Source organism: Carcharhinus amblyrhynchos, chromosome 28, assembly GCF_965287045.1.
Source record: "Carcharhinus amblyrhynchos chromosome 28, sCarAmb.v2.hapA, whole genome shotgun sequence".
NCBI classification, from domain to species: domain Eukaryota; kingdom Metazoa; phylum Chordata; class Chondrichthyes; order Carcharhiniformes; family Carcharhinidae; genus Carcharhinus; species Carcharhinus amblyrhynchos.
In genome coordinates, this window is record NC_137351.1 from 35,810,694 (window position 1) to 35,831,932 (window position 21,239).

At 44.4% G+C, this 21,239-nt stretch overlaps 1 protein-coding gene across 3 annotated transcripts in view; it reads left to right on the plus strand.

Moving 5' to 3' along the window:
* ankdd1a (ankyrin repeat and death domain containing 1A) overlaps nt 1–21,239 on the plus strand; it is a 155,945-nt gene that overhangs the window by 110,253 nt on the left and 24,453 nt on the right. For all 3 annotated transcript variants that reach the window (XM_080214097.1, XM_080214099.1, XM_080214098.1), the window contains exon 13: nt 2,851–3,052. In XM_080214097.1, the coding sequence (XP_080070223.1) occupies nt 2,851–3,052 (202 nt within the window). The remainder of the gene's footprint in view (nt 1–2,850; nt 3,053–21,239) is intronic.

Here is a 21,239-nt window from a genome sequence, read left to right on the forward strand (position 1 = left end):
GTCCAATATGTGCCAGGACATTCCGTGCCCGAATTGGCCCTGATCAGTCATCTTCAGACACACCGCAACCAGCCTCAAAATGACTAATGGTTTCGAGGTCCTCATTGATGATGATGGATGAACAACAACAATCCTCCATCATAAGGTCAGAGGGGGGATTTTATCTGATGATTGCACAATGTTAAACACCATTCGCGACTTCTCAGATACTGAAGCGGCCCATGTTCAAACATAGCAATTCCTGGACAATATCCAGTTACTATCATTGAATTCCCTACTGTCAACATTGACCAGAAACTGAACAAGCTTCACCATTTAAGTACTGTGGCTACAAGTGCAGGTCAGAGGCTGGGAATCCTGTGATGAATAATTCACCTACTGACTCCCCAAAGTCTAGACAAAATCTGTAAGACACAAGTCAGGAATGTGATGGAATATTTTCCACATGCCTGGATGAGTGCAGCTCCAACAACATGCAAGAAGTTTGACACAATGTAGGACAAAACAGTGTGCTTGATTAGTACCCTTTCATAAACATTCTCTCCCTCTACCAATGACAGGCAGTGGCAGTGGCGTACACAAGATGCACTGCAGAAACTCAGCAAGACTTCTTAGACAGCACCTTCTAAACCTCTATTGCTACCATCTAGAAGGTGAAGTGCAGTAGAAAAGTGGGAACACCACCACTTGGACATTCACATGCAAGCCACCCACCATCCTGATTTGAAAATCTATCACCATTCCTTCTCTGCTGGGTCAAAGTCCTGGAATTCCCTCTCTAAGAATAAACCAACATCGTAGCAACTGCAGCATTTCAAAAAGACTTCTCGCAGCCACCTTTCCAATGACAGTCATTAACGGGCAATAAATACTGGCCTATCCAGCAATGCCCACCTCCCGTAAATGATTTTTTTAAAAAATTGCCCTGCTGTTACCTGCTCCAAAACACAATGGATTTCAGCTAGGGGCCTTGTTGGCTTGAAGCAAAAACTATAATCACCCTGTCACATGACAAGACTTGAACTGTTTGAACTCAAGGCATTAAGTAGAGCAGATAGACAAAACAGAAACTATTTCCATTGGCTGGGGAACACAATTATCCTCAACACCGATGCCCCTCTAGACTGTGTCCCCAGCCCTAGACTATACTCCTTATACACCTATGACTGTGTGGCCAAATTCCCCTTGATTTTAAAGTTTGCTGATGACACCACTGTAATGGGTTGGATCTCAAATAATGGTGAGTCGGAGTACAGAAATGAGATACAGAATCTGGTGAAGTGGTGCAATGACAATAATTTCTCCCTCAATGTCAGTAAAATGAAGAAAATAGTCATCAACTTCAAGAAGTGTAGAGGAGGACATGCCTCTGTCTGCATCAATGGGGACGAAGTGGAAATGGTGAAGAGCTTCAGGTTTCTAAGTGTCCAGATGACCAAAACTCTGTCCTGGTTCCTCCACAGTAAGAAGCCTCACAACACCAGGTTAAAGTCCAATAGGTTTATTTAGTAGTAAACTGCACTAGCTTCTGGAACGCTGTTCCTTCGTCAGGACCTGATGAAGGAACAGCGTTCCGAAAGCTAGTGGCGTTTACTACCAAATAAATCTGTTGGACTTCAACCTGATGTTGTGAGACTCCTTACTGTGTTTACCCCAGTCCAACGCCGGCATCTCCAGATCATGGTCCCTCCACACCAGTGGTTTAGTTAAGAAAGTCCACCAACACCTCTTTTTTCTCAGGAGATTAAGGAAATTTGGCATGTCGGCTACGACTCTCACCAGCTTTTACAAATGCACCATAGAAAGCATCCTTTCTGAATTTATCACAGCTTGGTATGGCTCCTGCTCTGACCACGACTGCAAGAAACTATAAAGGGTTATGAATGTAGCACAGTCCATCACGCAAACCAACCTCCCATCCATTGATTCCATCTATACTTCCCACTGCCTCAGAAAAGCAGCCAGCATAATCAAGGACCCATACACCATGGACATACTCTTTTCCACCTTCTTCCGTCGGCGAAAAGATACAAAAGTCTGAGGTCACATACCAACTGACTCAAAAAACAGCATCTTCCCTGCTGCCATCAGTCTTTTGAATGGAGCTACAATATATTAAGCTGATCTTTCTCTACACCCTAGCTATGACTGTAACACTACATTCTGCACCCTCTCCTTGCCTTCTCCCTAGTGTAGTCAATGAATGCTATGATTTGTCTGTACAGCGTACAAGAAACAATAATTTTCACTGTATCCCAAATCATGTGACAGTAAACCAAATCAAATTAAAACATTCCAGTGGGCATTATTTAAAAAATTAGAGCCAAAACTTTCAGGAGTAAACTTTGGAAGTGTTTCTTCTCTAAAATGGCTGTAGAAATTTGGACGCTTTCTCAAATGGTAATTGATATTAGAAGTTATTAATTTTAGAACTGATATTGACATGTTGCAAAGTTTTTGCACGGAGATGTGCCAAGACAGGTTTATGGACTTAGGTTATATAAAAGGCAGGATTTCATTAAATAGCAAAGTGGACATGGGTGGCCTATTCCTGTTCCTAAATCCCTATGCTTCTCTCTTTGTGATTTCAAAAATCTCATGACAGAAATAGCTTCACCTGTAGGTGTACAATTCAATAAATGCTTTGAGTCCAGAGATGAAAGTATTTTATTTAAAGATTTGTGGAAGTTAACTTGCAAAAAGGCACTCTAGTCTCTAACTGTTTCCAGCATTAACTTTAGGATCAGGATAAAAAAAAGATTAGAATTTAATTCCTAAATTTGTGCTCAGAATCTCAATCTTTCAGGAGTTGGAGAGAAACACAAAATTAAACAAAATTTTCCTTTTCAGGATCACCCAAACATTGATCTGGAATCCTGTGTTGGAATGCATGTGACCTTCAAACAAGACCACAGAACAGAAACTCAGCACATTCGCTCAGTCATATGGAGACTAGCAACAAAATACCTCAAACCAAATGAGTGGAAGAAACTTGCCTATTTCTGGAAGTTTACAGAAGCACATATAAAAGCCATTGAACAACAGTGGACAGGTAGGGATGATCAACAACTTTCTGTCAATGATGTATATATTTTTCATCTTTCCACTGGAATCTTTTCATGCTGCAGATTTTAACCTTCCCTGCTTATCTATATGTTTAAAAATGTGGGTCTGTCTGACATCATATTACCTGTATTGTAAGGACCCGTTTTCCATTTTTAATAAACGCTCTCCTTCAATCCTGGTTTTTTTTTGCACATCTAACTTCCTTTTATTCACAACGATGACTGTACTGTTAGCTGTCAAGGCCCAAAATCATTTGGAATTCCGTCCCTACTCTTATTGGCACTCCATCCACCACCTTAAGCATTTACTCCCTCCACCACTGACACACAGTAGCATAAGTGTGTACCATCTACAAAATGCATACAACAACTCACCAAGACTCCTTTGATAGCATCTTCCAAATTCAGGAACTCTACCACCTAGCAGAACAAGGGCAGTAGATACATTGGAACACCACCATCCATAAATTCCTCTCCAAACCATACATCATCCTGACTTGGATTTATATTGCCATTCCTTCACTGTTGTTGGGTAAAAATGTGGAACATCTTCCCTAACAGTACTGTGGGTCTACCTATACAGTGGTCCAAGAAGACAGCTCACTATCACCATCTCAGTGATAATTAGGAATGGACAATAAATGGTAGTCTAGCCTGAGACACCCAAATCCACAAAAGAATAAAGTTCTGGGCTGCCTCACCAGCTTTCTTTGCTCCTACCTACCTGTTTGACTGGATTTTGGTTCACTGATCCTCATCTTTCGATGTGACAAGGTATCAGAATATGATAATGGTCCTGGGAAGTATATAAATTAAAGTTGTTGTGGGCAGTCTTACCAAAAGGTTCTTAGTCCCAAATGAACGTGATAATGGGAAAAAATTGTGCATTCTTTTGGGTGGATTTGAAGTCAAATCTTACCTTAGTCAAAAACAATTGTGCCAAACTTGAAATCCGCCAGCAGGGGGAGTGGGCGAGACCTAAATCACCTGATAGCTGGCTGATAGCAGAAGGGGGCAACATTGCACATGTGCAGATTTCTCTGCTCTACTGAAACTCCCTGTTGTGGGAATCCACGGCAGGTCACCACTCCCCCGTCCCTCGCCCAGACTTAACGTAAAACAACGCCCCCCCCGGATTGAGAGAACCTCTATCAGTCTGGCCATGGAGGCCTCAAGTTTCCCCCCAAGCTATATATCACCATAATTTGAACTCTATTTCTATTCCTTTGCTGTCATTGTGTCAAAATCCCCTCCTTCCCAAAAGCAGGTTGAGTATTTCTAGACCATACGGACAGCATGATTCCTGAAGGCAGCTCACCACCACCTCCTCGAAGGCACTTAGGGATAATTCTGTCTCAGGCACACTTGTAATATTTAAATACTATTTTAAATAGCATTTAAATATTACAATCAGCCACACAACCTCTATCAGCATACGGCTGATCTCATTGGATATCCGGTGCCAGTAAGATCGCGATTGGCAAGAAATCGGGCACGCACTTGATTTCTCGGCTCTTTCACAATCTTACCGGCTTGCCCTGCCCATTGGCCAGCAGGGTGAAATGGTAAGTTTCTTCCTCCTTTTCCCCCCCACCCCCCCTCTCTCTCTCTTTGTATTGATGGATAAATACTCAGTGTCTGGTTGTTGCCATTTCAGGATCAGTTTTTTCAGATGAGGATTTTTTATTTAATTTATTCATTTATAGACTGTTAATGTTGCAGCCTAGATGAGCAATTTCCGTAATTGCCTTCGAGGAGGTGGTGGTGAGCTGCCTTCATGAACTACTGCAGTCCATGTGGTCTAGAAATACTCAAACTGCTTTTGGAAAGGGAGTTTCAGGATTTTGACCCAGCGAAGGAACAGAAATAGAGTTCAAAATTAAAATGATGCATGACTGGAAAGTGGTGGTATCCCCATGCATCTGTTGCTGTTGTTCTTTGTAGGTGATGCAGGCACCCCTTCCATAAACATTCACTTCCTCCACCACTAACAAACAGTGGCAGCAAGATGTACCATCTAAAGATGCAAGAACTCAGCAAAGCTCATTCCAAACCTACAACCCCTATCATCTAGAAGGATCTGATGTGGAGATGCTGGTATTGGACTGGGGTAAACACAGTAAGAAGTCTCACAACACCAGGTTAAAGTCCAACAGGTTTATTTGGTAGCCGAAGTGGCTTTTGCCAGCAAATAAACCTGTTGGACTTTAACCTGGTGTCGTGAGAATTCTTACTTAAAATATATCACCATTTCTTCACTATCAATGGATCAAAATCTAGGAACTTACTCCCTTCCAGCACTGTGAGTATATCTACTACACATAGAGTGCAATTGTTCAAGAAGGCAGCTCATTCCCATCTTCTCATGGACAATTAGGAATTGGTAATAAATGCCAGCCTGGTCAGTGAAGCCTACATCCATTGAATTTTTTTAAAACTTTGTTTATTTTCTGTGAACTTTTCCTATTGTTTTTTATTAATTACGGAATTACTGCAATGGAATATTAATGGCTGCTTAAAGACATTGAGATGAATCTCAATAAAGGAATCATGTTTGTCCATCTGTGATGGAAGGTGTATTGGAAAGTTAAGACCACAGGAGAGCAAAAAAGGAGAGATTGCTTTGGCAAATAAGGCAAAGGAGAATCCAAAGAGCTTCTACAAATATATGAAGGCCAAAAGAGTAACTAGTGAGAGAGTAGGGCCTCTTAAGGATCAACAAGATCATCTTTGTGCAGATCCACATGAGATGGGTGAGATCCTAAATGAATATTTCTCTTCAGTATTTACTGTTGAGAAAAACATGAAGGTTAGGGAACTTGGGGAAATAAATAGTGATGTCTTGAGGAGTGTACATGTTACAGAGAAGGAGGTGCTGGAAGTATTAAAGCGCATCAAGGTAGACAAATCCCCGGGACCTGATGAAGTGTATCCCAGGACACTGTGGGAGGCTAGGGAGGAAATTACAGGTCTCCTAGCAGAGATATTTGAATCATCGATAGTCACAGTTGAGGTGCCTGAAGAGTGGAGGGTGGCAAATGTTGTGCCTTTGTTTAAAAAGGGCTGCAGGGAAAAGCCTGGGAACTACAGGCCAGTGAGCTTCACATCTGTGTTGCGTAAGTTGTTGGAAGGTATTTTGAGAGACAGGATCTACAGGCATTTAGAGACACAAGAACTGATTAGGGACAGTCAGCATGGCTTTGTGAATGGAAAAGTCATGTCTCACAAATTTGATTGAGATTTTTGATGGGGTAATCAAGAAGGTAGATGAGGGCAGTGCAGTTGATATTGTCTACATGGACTTTTGCAAGGCCTTTGACACGGTATTGCATGGTAGGTTGTTGCATAAGGTTAAATATCATGGGATCCAGGGGTGAGGTAGCTAAAGGATACAAAATTGGCTTCTTGACAAAAGGTGGTTGCAGAGAGTTGTTTTTCAAACTGGAGAGCTGTGACTAGCGGTGTGCCTCAGGAATCTGTGCAGGGTCCCCTGTTATTTGACAAAGTACCTCACAAGAGGTTATTGCAGAAGGTCGAGGGACATGGAGTTGGGGGTAGGGTGTTAGCGTGGATAGAGGATTGGTTGTCAAATAAGAGGCAGAGAGTGGGGGTCAACGGGTGCTATCCGGATTGGCGGTTGGTGACTAGTGGAGTGCCCCAGGGGTCGGTTCTGGGGCCTCAGCTTTTTACCATTTATATAGATGATCTGGAGGAGGGAACCGAGTGTATGGTGTCGAAATTTGCTGATGACACCAAGATTGGGGGAACGGCAAATTGTGCGGAGGGTGTGGAGAGTCTGCAGAAGGATTTAGATAGGCTGGGCGAATGGGCCAGGAAATGGCAAATGGAATTTAATGTTGGCAAGTGCGAGGTGGTCCACTTTGGTAGGAATAATGGTAGGAAGGACTATTACTTACGGGGCGAAAAACTGCAGCAGGCGGCGGTGCAGAGGGACCTCGGGGTCCTTGTGCATGAGTCGCAAAAACCCAGCTTGCAGGTGCAGCAGGTGGTCAGGAAGGCAAATGGGATGCTGGCCTTCATAGCGAGGGGGATTGAATATAAAAGTAGGGAGGTCTTGCTGCAGCTGTATAGGGCATTGGTGAGGCCGCAGCTGGAGTACTGTGTGCAGTTTTGGGCGCCGCACCTGTGCAAAGATATTTTGGCCTTGGAGGGAGTGCAGAGGAGGTTTACTAGGCTGATGCCGGAGTTGAGGGGGTTGAGCTATGAGGAGAGGCTGAATAAACTAGGCTTGTACTCGTTAGAGTTTAGAAGAATGAGGGGAGATCTCATTGAGACGTATAAGATGATGAATGGGATGGATAGGATAGAGGTGGAAAGACTCTTCCCGCTCAAAAAAGACAGTAGGACTAGGGGGCACAGCCTCAAGATAAAGGGGGGGGGGGCGGTTTAGAACGGAGTTGAGGAGGAACTTCTTCACTCAAAGGGTGGTGAATCTCTGGAATTCTCTGCCCGTTGAAGTGGTGGAGGCTGCCTCGCTAAATATTTTTAAGACGCGGGTTGATGGGTTTTTGATAAGAGAGGGGATTAAGGGTTATGGGGAGAGGGCGGGAAGGTGCAACTGAGCTGCGACAGATCAGCCATGATCTTATTGAATGGCGGGGCAGGCTCGAAGGGCTAGATGGCCTACTCCTGCTCCTATTTCTTATGTTCTTATTTGTCATTCATATTAATGATATGGATGAGAATATAGGAGGCATGGTTTGTAAATTTGCAGATGACACCAAGATTGATGGCACAGTGGACAGTGAAGAAGGTTATCTCGGATTGCAACGGGATCTTTGATCAATTGGACCAGTGAGCTGATGAGTGGCAAATGGAGTTTAATTTAGATAAATGCAAAGTGATGCATTTTGGTAGATGGAACCAGGGCAGGACCTATTCAGTTAATGGTCAAACGTTGGGGAGAGATACAGCAGGTGATTCACCTGATGAAGGAATAGTGTTCCGAAAGCTAGTGGCTAGTGCTACCAAATAAGCCTGTTGGACTTTAACCTGGTGTTTTGAGACTTCTTACTGTGTTTATCCCAGTCCAACACTGGCATCTCCACATCATGCAATATAGGAAGTGCAGGAGGGAGGTTAAGAAAGAAATTAGAAGAGCAAAATTGGGGCATGAAAAAGGACTTGTAACAGAATTAGGAAGAATCATAAGGTATTTTCTAAACACATTAAGATGAAGAGGTTAACCAGGGAAAGAATAGGACCCATTAGAGACCAAGGGGGCAACCTTTGTGGGGAGCCGCAGGATATAGGAAGGGTATTAAATGAATACTTTCTTTCAGTCTTCCTTCAGGAAAAGGAATGCTAAAGCGCTCCCTATACTGCCTCATTGAACACTTGTCCGACTTTGTTTGCAGAATCAGACCCAGCACTCTGCACCCTTTATTGGGCATGCCACATGATGATATAAGAAACTTTCCTGGATATATTTCAGGAAATCCATCATCTCTAAACCTTAGCACTATGACTATAGCAATTTATGTTGGAAAATTGAAATCCTCAGTTATTACTCTTACACACCTCTGTGAACTGTCTACATATTTGCTTCTCTATTCATCACTGGCTTTTTTGGGCCCTATAATACACACCCAGTAATGTGCCCGCCCCCTTAACATTCCTATGTCCTACCCACAAAGCCCTCCAAGAAATCCGCCGGAATTCTACCTCCTCGCTTACCTCAGAATCAGCGCAGGCCAAGGGCAAACAACGGAAATATCTGTTGATCTCAGATGGGAATTTCCAATCTCGCTTGAGCGAAGCCATAAAATCCCACCCATAATCTCTCCTTATTGTAGTAATTGGATCCTTAATTAACACTGCTAAATCACCTCCCTTTTTACCCCCTCCTCTATCTCACTTAAAGATCCTATAGCCTGGAATGATGAGTTGCCAATCCTCCCCTTTCCTCGACTATTGTTTCTGTGATGGCAATAATATCACACTTCCATGTGTCAATCCACACTTTTAATTCATCAGTCTTACCCTATCACACTCCTAATATTAGAGTAAAGACCATCCAGCCTTGCCTTACTTACTCTCTGGACACTCAACATAGCTGAACTCTGACTGACTAACTGGCTTTATAGTTGCATGATGCGTCTCTATTTTACCAATGTTCTGTGGCCCCTCCCCATGTCAGAGTAGTCTAACTTCCTCCCAACAACACTAGCAAACCAACCTGCAAGGATGTTGGCCCTAATGTGGTTTAGGTGCAGACCATTCCATTTGTATATGCCCCACTTTCTCCAGAAACAGTCCCAGTGATCCATGAATCTAAAACCCTCCCTCCTGTGCCAAACCATGAGCCATGCGTTCATCTGGCCTATTTTTCTATTTCTTTACTTACTAGCATGTGGCACTGAGAGTAATCTAGACATTACAACCATTTTTCCTTTTTAATCTGCTGCCTCCCTGAATTCTTGATGCAAGACCTCATTCCTCCTCACTTTCAGATACTGTTGGTATTAATATGTACCACATCCTCTCACTCATCACCCTCCCCTTTCAGGATGCCCTGCAGCCATTCAGTGACCTCTCTGACCCTGGCATCAGGAGGCAACACATCACCCTGGAGTCTCATCTTCAGTTGTAAAAATGCCAGTCTGCTCCCCTGACTAATGAATCCCTTATCACTATTGCTCTTCCTTCCTTCTTCCTCCCACCCTGTATAGTCAAGCTCCTTATAGTGCCAGAAGCTTAGCTCTGACTGCACTCCTGACATACCAGTGCCCTCATTAACTTCCGGAATGCCAGTTAGCAAGTGGGACTTTAGGGTACTTTTACACTACTTGCCCGTTCTTTCTGGACTGTCTGGTGGTCACATATCTCCTCCTTTCCTCTAATCCCTTGAGCTGTGGTGTGAGCACCTCTCTAAACATGCTAGCCTCGTAACTCTCAGCCTCGCTGATGCACCACAGTATCTTCAGCTGCTGCTGAAGCTCCAAAACGCAAAGAAGCACTTCCTGCACACGTGGTCATCTCAGACATTTGTAGCGTCCGGGACTCCCCACCATCTTCAGCTGCTTCATCAATGACCTTCCTCTGTGATAAGGTCAGAAGTGGGAATGTTCGCTGATGTTAATGTTGAGCATCATTCACAACTCCTCAGATACTGAAACAGCCCATGTTCAACTGCAACAAGATTTGGACAATATCCAGGCTTGGGCTGACAATTGACAAGTAACATTCACACCACACAAATGCCAGGCAATGACCAAGAGACTCTGACCGCCTCTTGACTTTCAATGGTATTACCATCATTGAATCCCCCACTGTCAACATCCTTGGGGTTACTTACCATCGACTGGAAACTCAACTGGACTCACACATATACACAGACAAGAGCAGGTCAGAGACTAGGAATACTATGGCAAGTAATTCATTTCCTGACTGTCCAAAGCCTGCCACCATCTTTTTTTTCATTCATTCATGGGACATGGGTGTCACTGGCTGACCAGCATTTATTACCCATCACTAGTTGCCCTTGGAGGGCAGTTGAGAGTCAACCACATAGCTGTGGCTCTGGAGTCACATGACCAGACCAGGCAAGGAGGCAGATTTCCTTCCTTAAGGGACATTAGTGAATGAGATGGGTTTTTCCAACAATTGACAATTGTTTCATGGTCATCAGTAGATTCTTAATTCCAGAATTTTTTTCATTGAACTCAGCTGCCGTGGCGAAATTTGAACCAGGTCCCTTGAACATCGGCTGAGTTTCTGAATTAATAGTCCAGCAATAGTACCATTAAGCCATCTACCTCTCATCTACAGAGCACAAATCAGGAGAGTGATGGGATATTCCTCACTTCCCTGAATGAATGCAGCTGCAACAACGCTCAAAAAGCTTGACACCATCCAGGACAAAGACTTGATTGGCCCCATATCTATAAACATGCACTGCCTCCACCACCGATGCTCAGCTTTGTAAACCTCCTCTGTATTTTCTCTAATGCAATCATTTCTGTAATGGGATGACCAAAACTGCACACAATGCGCATGTTGTGGCCTAACTAATGTTTTAAGTAGTTCCAGCATAACCTCCCTACTCTCATATTCTATACATCAGCCAATAAATGAAAATATTCTGTATGCCTTTTTAACCAATTTACCAATCTGTCCTGCCACCTTCGGGGATCTGTGAACATTCACTCCAAGGCCTCTCACTTCCTCTACACCTCTTAATATCCTTCCATTAATTGTGTAATCCTTTGCCTTGTTTGACCTCCCCAAATGCATCACTTCACACTTCAGTGGGTTGAATTCCATTTGCCACTCTTTTCCCCACGTGACATTGGTACCTCTGTGCAGTCTTCATGCTATCTACCATGTAGACAACTCTTGCCTTGTCAGCAATCTCCTCCACCACCACACACAGGTTACCTTTTTGGTCTTTTCTGGGCCCTATTCTTTCCTTAGTTATCCTCTTATTGTGAATATATTGATAAAACATCTTTGCGTTCTCCTCAATTTTGCTAGCCAATATTCTTTCATGCCCAACAAATTGAAAATGCTGGAAAATCTCAGCAGGTCTGACATCATTTGTGGAGAGAGAATTGAGCCAACGTTTCAATTCAGGGTGAACCTTTGTCAGAGCTCCTTCTGTCTTGAAACATTTGCTTTATCCTCCACAGATGATATCAGACCTGGTGAGATTTTCCAGCATTTTCTGTTTTTGTTTCAGATTCCAATATCCGCAGTAATTTGCTTTAATTCTTTCATGCCCTCCTTTTGCTTTCCTAGTTTCCTTTTCTGGAGTGATCAGGATTATTTTACATTCCTTCCTCCCTTTTCCCCTTGATTTTCTACTATTCTTGGGATACGTTTTTGTCTTCTGCAGTGAAGACAGATACAAAATATTTATTCAAAGTCTCTGCCATTTTCTTGTTTTCCATTAATTCCTCATCATACCTTCTAAGGGACCAATATTCACTCTAGTTACCCTTTCCCTTCTGGTAACCATGCAGAAGTTAATGTATATTTCTTGCAATTTTCTCTTAAATTTGTGATTTCTCCCTCTTTGTTTATTTAAGTCATCCTTATTTCTAAACATTTCCCAATCGTCCGGTCTACTGCTAATTTTTGCTGCATTATACACCTTTTATTTCAATTTGATCCCATTCTTAACTTCCGTAGTGTATCCTTCTCATAGACCCATAGGATCATAGAAATGTTACAGCCTATCTTGTCCAAGATTACCCAGGTGACCTTTCTAATCCCAGCTTCCTGCATCCGACCCAAATCTTACAGCACTAAAGTTCTAGAGTTCTCCAGCAAGGGAAGCAATTTTATTCTGTCCACTCTTCCCCTCATAATTTTGTACACCTCAGTCAAGTCCCTTCTGAGGGGACATAGATTGAAGGTGAGGAGCAGGAGGTTTAGGGAAAAAGTGAAGATCAGACTTTTACTCAAAGGATGGTGATAATCTGGAATGTGCTGCTTGGGAGGATAATAGAGGCGGGTTACATCTCATTCTTTAAAAGACACCTGGTCATACCATTCAAGGATATGGGCAAAGTGCTGATTAATAGGATTAGAACATAGAACATTACAGCGCAGAACAGGCCCTTCGGCCCACGATGTTGCGCCGACCAGTTTTTTTAAAAAAAAACACTGACCCACAAATCTAAACCAATCCCTTTTCGTCCATAAACCTATCCATAGATCTCTTAAACGCCCCCAAACTAGGCGCATTTACAACCGCAGCAGGCAGGGCATTCCAATCCCTCACCACCCTCTGGGTAAAGAACCTACCCCTGACATCCGTCCTATAACTACCACCCCTTAATTTAAAGCCATGCTCCCTCGTGCTAGCATTCTCCCTCTGAGGAAAAAGGCTATCACTATCCACCCTATCTAAACCCCTAATCATCTTATATGTTTCAATAAGATCCCCTCTTAGCCTCCTTCTTTCCAGCGAAAACAACCCCAAATCCCTCAGTCTCTCCTCATATGACCTCCCCTCCATACCAGGCAACATCCTGGTAAACCTCCTCTGCACCCTCTCCAAAGCCTCAACGTCCTTCCTGTAATGTGGGGACCAGAACTGCACACAGTACTCCAAGTGCGGCCGCACCAGAGTTGTGTACAGTTGCAACATGACGCTGCGACTCCTAAATTCAATCCCCCTACCAATAAACGCCAAGACACCGTATGCCTTCTTAACTACCTTATCTACTTGATTCCCAACCTTCAGGGATCTATGTACACATACACCTAGATCCCTCTGCTCCTCCACACTATTCAAAGTCCTCCCGTTAGCCCTATACTGAACACATCTGTTACTCCTACCGAAATGAATTACCTCACACTTCTCCACATTAAACTCCATCCGCCACCTCGCGGCCCAGCTCTGCAACCTATCTAAGTCACCCTGCAAACTATGACACCCTTCCTCACAATCTACCACACCACCGACTTTGGTGTCATCAGCAAACTTACTAATCCACCCAACTATACCCTCATCCAGATCATTAATAAAAATTACAAACAGCAGTGGCCCCAAAAACAGATCCCTGAGGCACACCGCTCGTAACCGAAGTCCATGACGAATATTCACCATCAACCACCACCCTCTGTCTCCTATCTGCCAGCCAATTCCTGATCCAAGTACCTAGATTACCCCCAATCCCATACATGGTGTGGGAGGAATGGGTTCGAATTTATGGGGCATTGGCACCAGTATTGGGGTAGGTGGGACTTGTTCGGGCGGGATGGGGTGGGTCTGAACCGTGCTGGGACCAGAGTGTTGGCGAATCGAGTAAAGAGGACTGTAGACAGGGCTTTAAACTAATTAGGGGGGGGGAGGGTGCGAGGGTAGGTGACGCTACGAGGTCTAAAGTTAAGGATAGGGTACAGGTAAGGGAAGAGGCCGAGGATGTCCCAATTGGTGGCGTTACGGCAAATAGGGTCCAGGTGAAGGCTGGGATGAAAGCGCTTTATCTGAATGCACGAAGCATTCGGAATAAAGTGGATGAGCTGGTGGCGCAGATCGACACAAATGGATACGATCTGGTGGCCATTACAGAGACGTGGCTGCAAGGTGACAGGGACTGGGAGATGAATGTACAGGGCTATCAAGTGTTTAGGAAGGATAGGCAGGAGGAAAGAGGGGGTGGCGTAGCTCTGCTGATTAAGGATAGTATCAAGGTGGTAGCAAGGGATGATATCGGAGCCAAAGAGCAGAAAGTGGAATCGTTGTGGGTGGAGATTAGGAACAGCAAAGGGAGGAAGACGCTGGTGGGTGTCGTCTATAGGCCCCCAAATAATGATCTGGAGGTGGGGCGGGCTGTTAACGCGCAAATAAGTGCGGCGTGCAGGAATGGGACAGCAGTAGTTATGGGAGATTTCAATCTGCATATTGATTGGTCGACCCATGTTGGACGAGGTGGGCTCGAGGAGGAGTTCTTGGAATGCTGCCGGGATAATTTCCTTGAACAGTGTGTGTTGGAGCCGACGAGGGAGCGAGCTATCTTGGATCTGGTGCTATGTAATGAGGCGGGTAGAATTAGGGACCTTGCGGTGAAGGATCCTCTTGGAGAGAGTGATCATTGCATGGTGGAGTTTCTGTTGCAGATGGAGGAGGAGAAAGTGGGTTCCCGGACACGCGTCCTTTGTTTGAATAGAGGGGAGTATGGTAGGATGAGAGAAGAATTGGCGAATGTGGACTGGGGGAGTGCGTTGGAAGGTAGGTCTGCTGAGGAGCAGTGGAGGATCTTTAAGGAGATCTTTCTTGGTGCTCAGCAGAAATTTATTCCGATGGTCAAAAAGGACAGTAGGAGGAGAGGTAATAAGCCGTGGATAACAAAGGAGGTGAAGGAAAGTGTTAAATTAAAAGTGGAGGAATTTAGAGTAGCTAAGAGCAGTGGGCGAGAAGAGGATTGGGAAAGGTTTAAATGTCAACAAAGATTGACAAAGAAGTTGATAAAGGAGGGTAGGAGAAGCTATGAAGCTGGGCTAGCGCTTAATATAAAAAAGGATAGCAAGAGTTTTTATAAATATATAAAAAGGAAGAGGCTGGCTAGGGTGAACGTTGGTCCTTTAGAGGATGAGAAAGGGGAGCTAGTGGTAGGGGATGGGGATATGGCTAAGGTATTGAATAACTTTTTTGTTTCTGTCTTCACGGAGGAGGACGTGAATAATTTGCCGGGTGTTAGCGATGGAAAGGTGGTAGGACTGGAGGGTCTTAATGACATTACTGTTACTAGAGAGGTGGTGCTCGACAGACTGGAGGGGCTGATTGTGGACAAGTCCCCAGGACCGGATGGAATGCATCCGAGGGTTCTGAAAGAAATGGCGGAGGTTATAGTGGATGCCTTGGTGGTTATTTTCCAGACGTCGCTGGATTCCGGGGAAGTGCCGGAAGATTGGAAAACGGCTAATGTTACGCCGTTGTTTAAGAAGGGTGCCAGGCAAAAGGCAGGGAATTATAGGCCGGTTAGTTTAACGTCTGTGGTAGGTAAAATGTTGGAATCCGTCATTAAGGAGGAAATTGCGAGGCATCTTGAAGGGAATTGCTTGATAGGGCAGACGCAACACGGTTTCATTAAAGGGAAGTCGTGTCTGACAAATTTACTGGAGTTCTATGAGGATGTGTCTAGGGCAGTGGATAGAGGAGAGCCGGTGGATGTGGTCTTTCTGGATTTTCAGAAGGCGTTTGACAAGGTACCTCACAAGAGGTTATTGCAGAAGGTCAGGGGACATGGAGTTGGGGGTAGGGTGTTAGCGTGGATAGAGGATTGGTTGTCAAATAGGAGGCAGAGAGTGGGGGTCAATGGGTGCTATTCGGATTGGCGGTTGGTGACTAGTGGGGTGCCCCAGGGGTCGGTGCTGGGGCCTCAGCTATTTACCATTTATATAGATGATCTGGAGGAGGGAACCGAGTGCAGGGTGTCGAAATTTGCTGATGACACCAAGATTGGGGGAAAGGCAAATTGTGCGGAGGGTGTGGAGAGTCTGCAGAAGGATCTAGATAGGCTGGGCGAATGGGCCAGGAAATGGCAAATGGAATTTAATGTTGGCAAGTGTGAGGTGGTCCACTTTGGTAGGAAGAATGGTAGGAAGGACTATTACTTACGTGGCGAAAAACTGCAGCAGGCGACGGTGCAGAGGGACCTCAGGGTCCTTGTGCATGAGTCGCAAAAACCCAGCTTGCAGGTGCAGCAGGTGGTCAGGAAGGCGAATGGGATGCTGGCCTTCATAGCGAGGGGGATTGAATATAAAAGTAGGGAGGTCTTGCTGCAGCTGTATAGGGCATTGGTGAGGCCGCAGCTGGAGTACTGTGTGCAGTTTTGGGCACCGCACCTGCGCAAGGATATTTTGGCCTTGGAGGGAGTGCAGAGGAGGTTTACTAGGCTGATACCGGAGTTGAGGGGATTGAGCTATGAGGAGAGGCTGAATAAACTAGGCTTGTACTCGTTAGAGTTTAGAAGAATGAGGGGAGATCTCATTGAGACGTATAAGATGATGAATGGGATGGATAGGATAGAGGTGGAGAGACTCTTCCCGCTCAAAAAAGACAGTAGGACTAGGGGGCACAGCCTCAAGATAAAGGGGAGGCGGTTTAGAACGGAGTTGAGGAGGAACTTCTTCACTCAAAGGGTGGTGAATCTCTGGAATTCTCTGCCCGTTGAAGTGGTGGAGGCTGCCTCGCTAAATATTTTTAAGAAGCAGGTTGATGGGTTCTTGATAAGAGAGGGGATTAAGGGTTATGGGGAGAGGGCGGGAAAGTGGAACTGAGCCACGACAGATCAGCCATGATCTTATTGAATGGCGGGGCAGGCTCGAAGGGCTAGATGGCCTACTCCTGCTCCTATTTCTTATGTTCTTATTATGTTCTTATCTGCATTTTCTGCAGAAGCCCACCATGGTGAACCTTATCAAACGCCTTACTAAAATCCATATATACCACGTCAACTGCCTTACCCCTATCCACCTCTTTGGTCACTTTCTCAAAGAACTCAATAAGGTTAGTAAGGCACGACCTACCTGCTACAAAACCATGCTGACTGTCTCTAATCAATTCATTACTCTCCAGATAACTATAAATCCTATCCCTAATAATTCTTTCTAAAACCTTGCCCACAACAGAAGTAAGATTAGGTGGGAGGTCAGGTGTTCCTCGCATGTTGGTGCAGTCTCGATGGGCTGAAGGGCCTCTTCTGCATTGACTGCATAATTCTCAACCTTCTATATTCTAAGGAAACCCAACCAATAAACCCAACTTGTCCTATTGCTCCTTGTAGCTACACTTTTCTAGCCCTGGTGTAACATTCTTGTAAACCTCCTTTGCATTCTCTCCAAAGCAATTACATCCTTCCTGTAATGTGGTAACCAGAACTGTACAAGATACTCCGGTTGTGGCCTCACCAGTGTTTTATACAATTCCAACATAATATTTTTACTTCTACATTCTATACCTCTGCATTCCATATGCCTTTTTTATATACAACCTCGTCAACTTGACCTGCTGGAGTGGAAAACGGCCAATGTTGTTCCTTTGTTTAAGAAGGGAAACAGAGATAATTCAGGTAATTGCAGGCCAGTAAGCTTGACGTCAGAGATGGGGAAGCTGTTGGAGAAGATTCTGAGAGACAGGGCTTATTTGCATTTGGAAGTGAATGGATTTATTAGTGATAGGCATGGTTTTGTGTGGGGAAGGTCACGTCTCACCAACGTGATTGCATTTTTTGAAATGGTGACAAGAATGATTGATGAGGGAAAGGCGATGGATGTTGTCTATATGGACTTTATTATGGCATTTGCCAAGGTCCCTCATGGCAGGCTAATACAAAAGGTAAAGTCTCATGGGATCCAGCGTGTGCTGGATAAATGGATACAGAACTGACTTGGTCATAGGCATTCAGCCTCTGATCTTCGGGTAAGCGTTCTCCAAGGCGGCCTTCACGAAACACGACAGTGCAGAGTTGCTGAGCAGAGACTGATAGCCAAGTTCCGCACACATGAGGACGGCCTCAACCAGGATCTTGGGTTCATGTCACACTATCTGTAACCTCCATGACTTGCTTGGGCTTGCAACATCTCACTTACTGTCCTGTTTGGAGACAATTCACATCTCTTTAACCTATGCTTAATGCTATCTCCACTCACACTGTCTGCATCTTTAAGACTTGAATAGCAAATTTGCCGTGGGGACTCACAAACTAATCAGTATTTTGTAAACTGTGTGTGCCTTTATACGCCCTTCTCTGATCAGAACTTTCCACACACCTGACGAAGGAACAGCATTTCCGAAAGCTTGTGGGTTTAGAATCATAGAAACCCTACAGTGCAGAAAGAGGCCATTCAGCCCATCGAGTCTGCACCAACCACAATCACCCAGGTCCTACCCCCATATCCCTACATATTTACTCACTAATCCCCCTGACCTACGCATCTCACGACACTAAGGGGCAATTTTAGCATGGCCAATCAACCCAACCTGCGCATCTTTGGATTGTGGAAGGAAACCGGAACACCTGGATGAAACCCACACAGACACAAGGAGAATGTGCAAACTCCACACAGGCAGTGACCCAAGCCGGGAATTGAACCCAGGTCCCTGGAGCTGTGAAGCAGTAGTGCTAACCACTGTGCTACCGTGCCGCCCCTATCAAATAAACTTGTTGGACTTTAACCTGGTGTTGTGAGACTTCTTATTTAGTCATAGAAGACAGAGTAGCGATAGAATGGGCCTTTTCGGAATGGAGATCAGTAACTGCTGGTATTCCACAAGGATCAGTGCTGGGACCTCTGTTGTTTATATGTATTAATGGTTTGGAAGAAAATGTAAGTGGTCTGATTAGTAAATTGATGGATGAGAAGTAGCAGATAGAGTTTAATCCAAACAAATGTGAGGTGATGCATTTTTGGAGATTAAATTCAGGTAGGAATTATACAGTAAATGGCAGAACTCTTCGTACAAAGGGATCCAGACATAGAGGTCCACGGATCCCTGTAAGTGGCAACACGGGAGGCATACAGCATGCTTGCCTTCATCAACTGGAGCATTGAGTATAAAAGTTGGCAAGTTGTCTTACAGCTGTATAAAACTTTAGTTAAGTCATATTTAGAATATTGCGGGCTGTTCTGGTTGCCACACTACTAGAAGGACATGGATGCTTTGGAGAGGGTGCAAAGAAGGTTTACCAGGATCTTACCTGGCCTGGAGGGTTTAGGTATGAGAAGAGGTTGGAGAAATTCGATTTGTTTTCACTGGAAAGACGGGGCTGAGTGGGGAAATGATTGAAGTCTACAAGATTATGAGAGGCATTGATAGGGTGAATAGTCAGAGGTTTATTCCCAGGGTGAAAGGATAGATTACAAGAGGGCACAGGTTTAAGGCGAGAGGTAGTTAGTTTGGGGAGACGTGAGGGGAAAATTTCTTGGTCAGTGGGTAGTGGATGCCTGGAGCGCACTGCCAGTGGAGGTGGTGGAAGCAGGCACATTAACAAGTTCAAGATGTATCTTGATAGACACATGAAGGGCAAACAGAGGGATAGAAACCACATTTTGGTGCAGGGTTGGTGAGCTGAAGAGCCTGTTCCTGTGCTGTATTGTTCTTTGTTCTTTGCTGCTCTTATGGACCTGTATACTTGTATGCTAAGATCTTTCACTTCATCTGCCCTCTTAATATATTCCCATTTATTGTACACTCCTTACAAGTGTTTGACCTACCTAAACCTTACACTTCTCTGTATTAAAATCCATCTGCAATTTCCCGCCCGCTCCATCAATCCATCTATATCATTTTGGAGATTGTAGCTATACTCTATACTATCCACAGCTCAGCCAATCTTTGTGTCATCTGCAAATTTCCCAGCTGTGTCCCCCACATTCACATCCAAATCGTTAATATATAACACAGACAGTGAGGGTCCCAATGCTAAGCCCTCTGGAACACACTTGCAACTTGAAACAACTTTCCATTGGCAAGGACATCCACTGACCACCCACTTTGTGTTCTGTTACAAAGCCAAGTTTTTATCCACCACATTCCCCTTTTACCTATTTGACCAATCTGCTATATGGGACCTTGTGAAGTGCCTTGTTAAAATCCATATACACAACACTCACTGCACCACCTTCATCAGCCCTTCTCATCACTTCCTCAAAGAATTCAATGAAATTTGTGAGTCTGGATGCTCCTTTAACAAATCCATGTTAACTACCGCTGACTAGTCCATGCCTTTCTATGTGACAGTTAATCCTACCTCTTAGGATTGATTCGACTAATCTGCCCACCACTGATGTAAGACTAACTGGCCCATAATTGTTTGGCATTTCCTACAATTCCTTTCTGAACAATGCAACTGTATTTGCATTTCTCCAGTCCTCCAGTACCTCCCCTGTATCTAGTGAGGATTGGAAAATCATCCTCAGAGCATCTGCTATCTCTCTTCCCTGAACGCCTTCAGCAGCCTCAGAAACAATCCAGCTGGCCCTGGCAACTTACCAGCTTTCAAGGATTCCAATTCTATAAGTACTTCCTCTCTCTTTACGATTATCCTATTTAAATCTCACACTGTTCCTCCTGGACTATGATATCTGCATAATCTGTTTCCTTTGTAAACACAAGGCAAAATATTCATTTTAAACCCTTCCCACAGCCTCTACATCCCCACACAAGTTCCCTTCTTCATCTCTGATAGGTCCCACTTGTTCCTTAATTAACCTTTTACCATTAATGAACTTGCTAATCTTTATCATGCCCTATCTTTGATTTATTTCCTTTTATACTCTGTCCCTGCATTTCCCTGCATCTGGGCTGCCTGCAATGAGTAGTTCTTTGTGCCTATCGTACACTTTCTTTTTCTGTTTGATCTTCCCTTTATTCCTCTATACAGCCAGGAGAGTCTAGATTTGGCAGTACCATTCTTATTTTTATCTGCTTTATACATTTAGGATTTTTAGTGCTTCCCATTGGTTTTCCACTGATGTATCTTCTAGCAGTGTTGTCCAGTCCACTTCAGGCATGTCCCTTCTTATTCCTGCAAAATTTGCCTTCCCCCACCCCCCCCAGTTCAAAACGTTTGCTCCTGCTTTATCTACTTCCTTTTCTATGGTAAGAACAAAGAACAACACAGCACGAGAAACAGGCCCTTCGGCCCAACGAGCCCATGCCGCCATTTTAACATTGTGAGTTCCTTCTTCCACCCA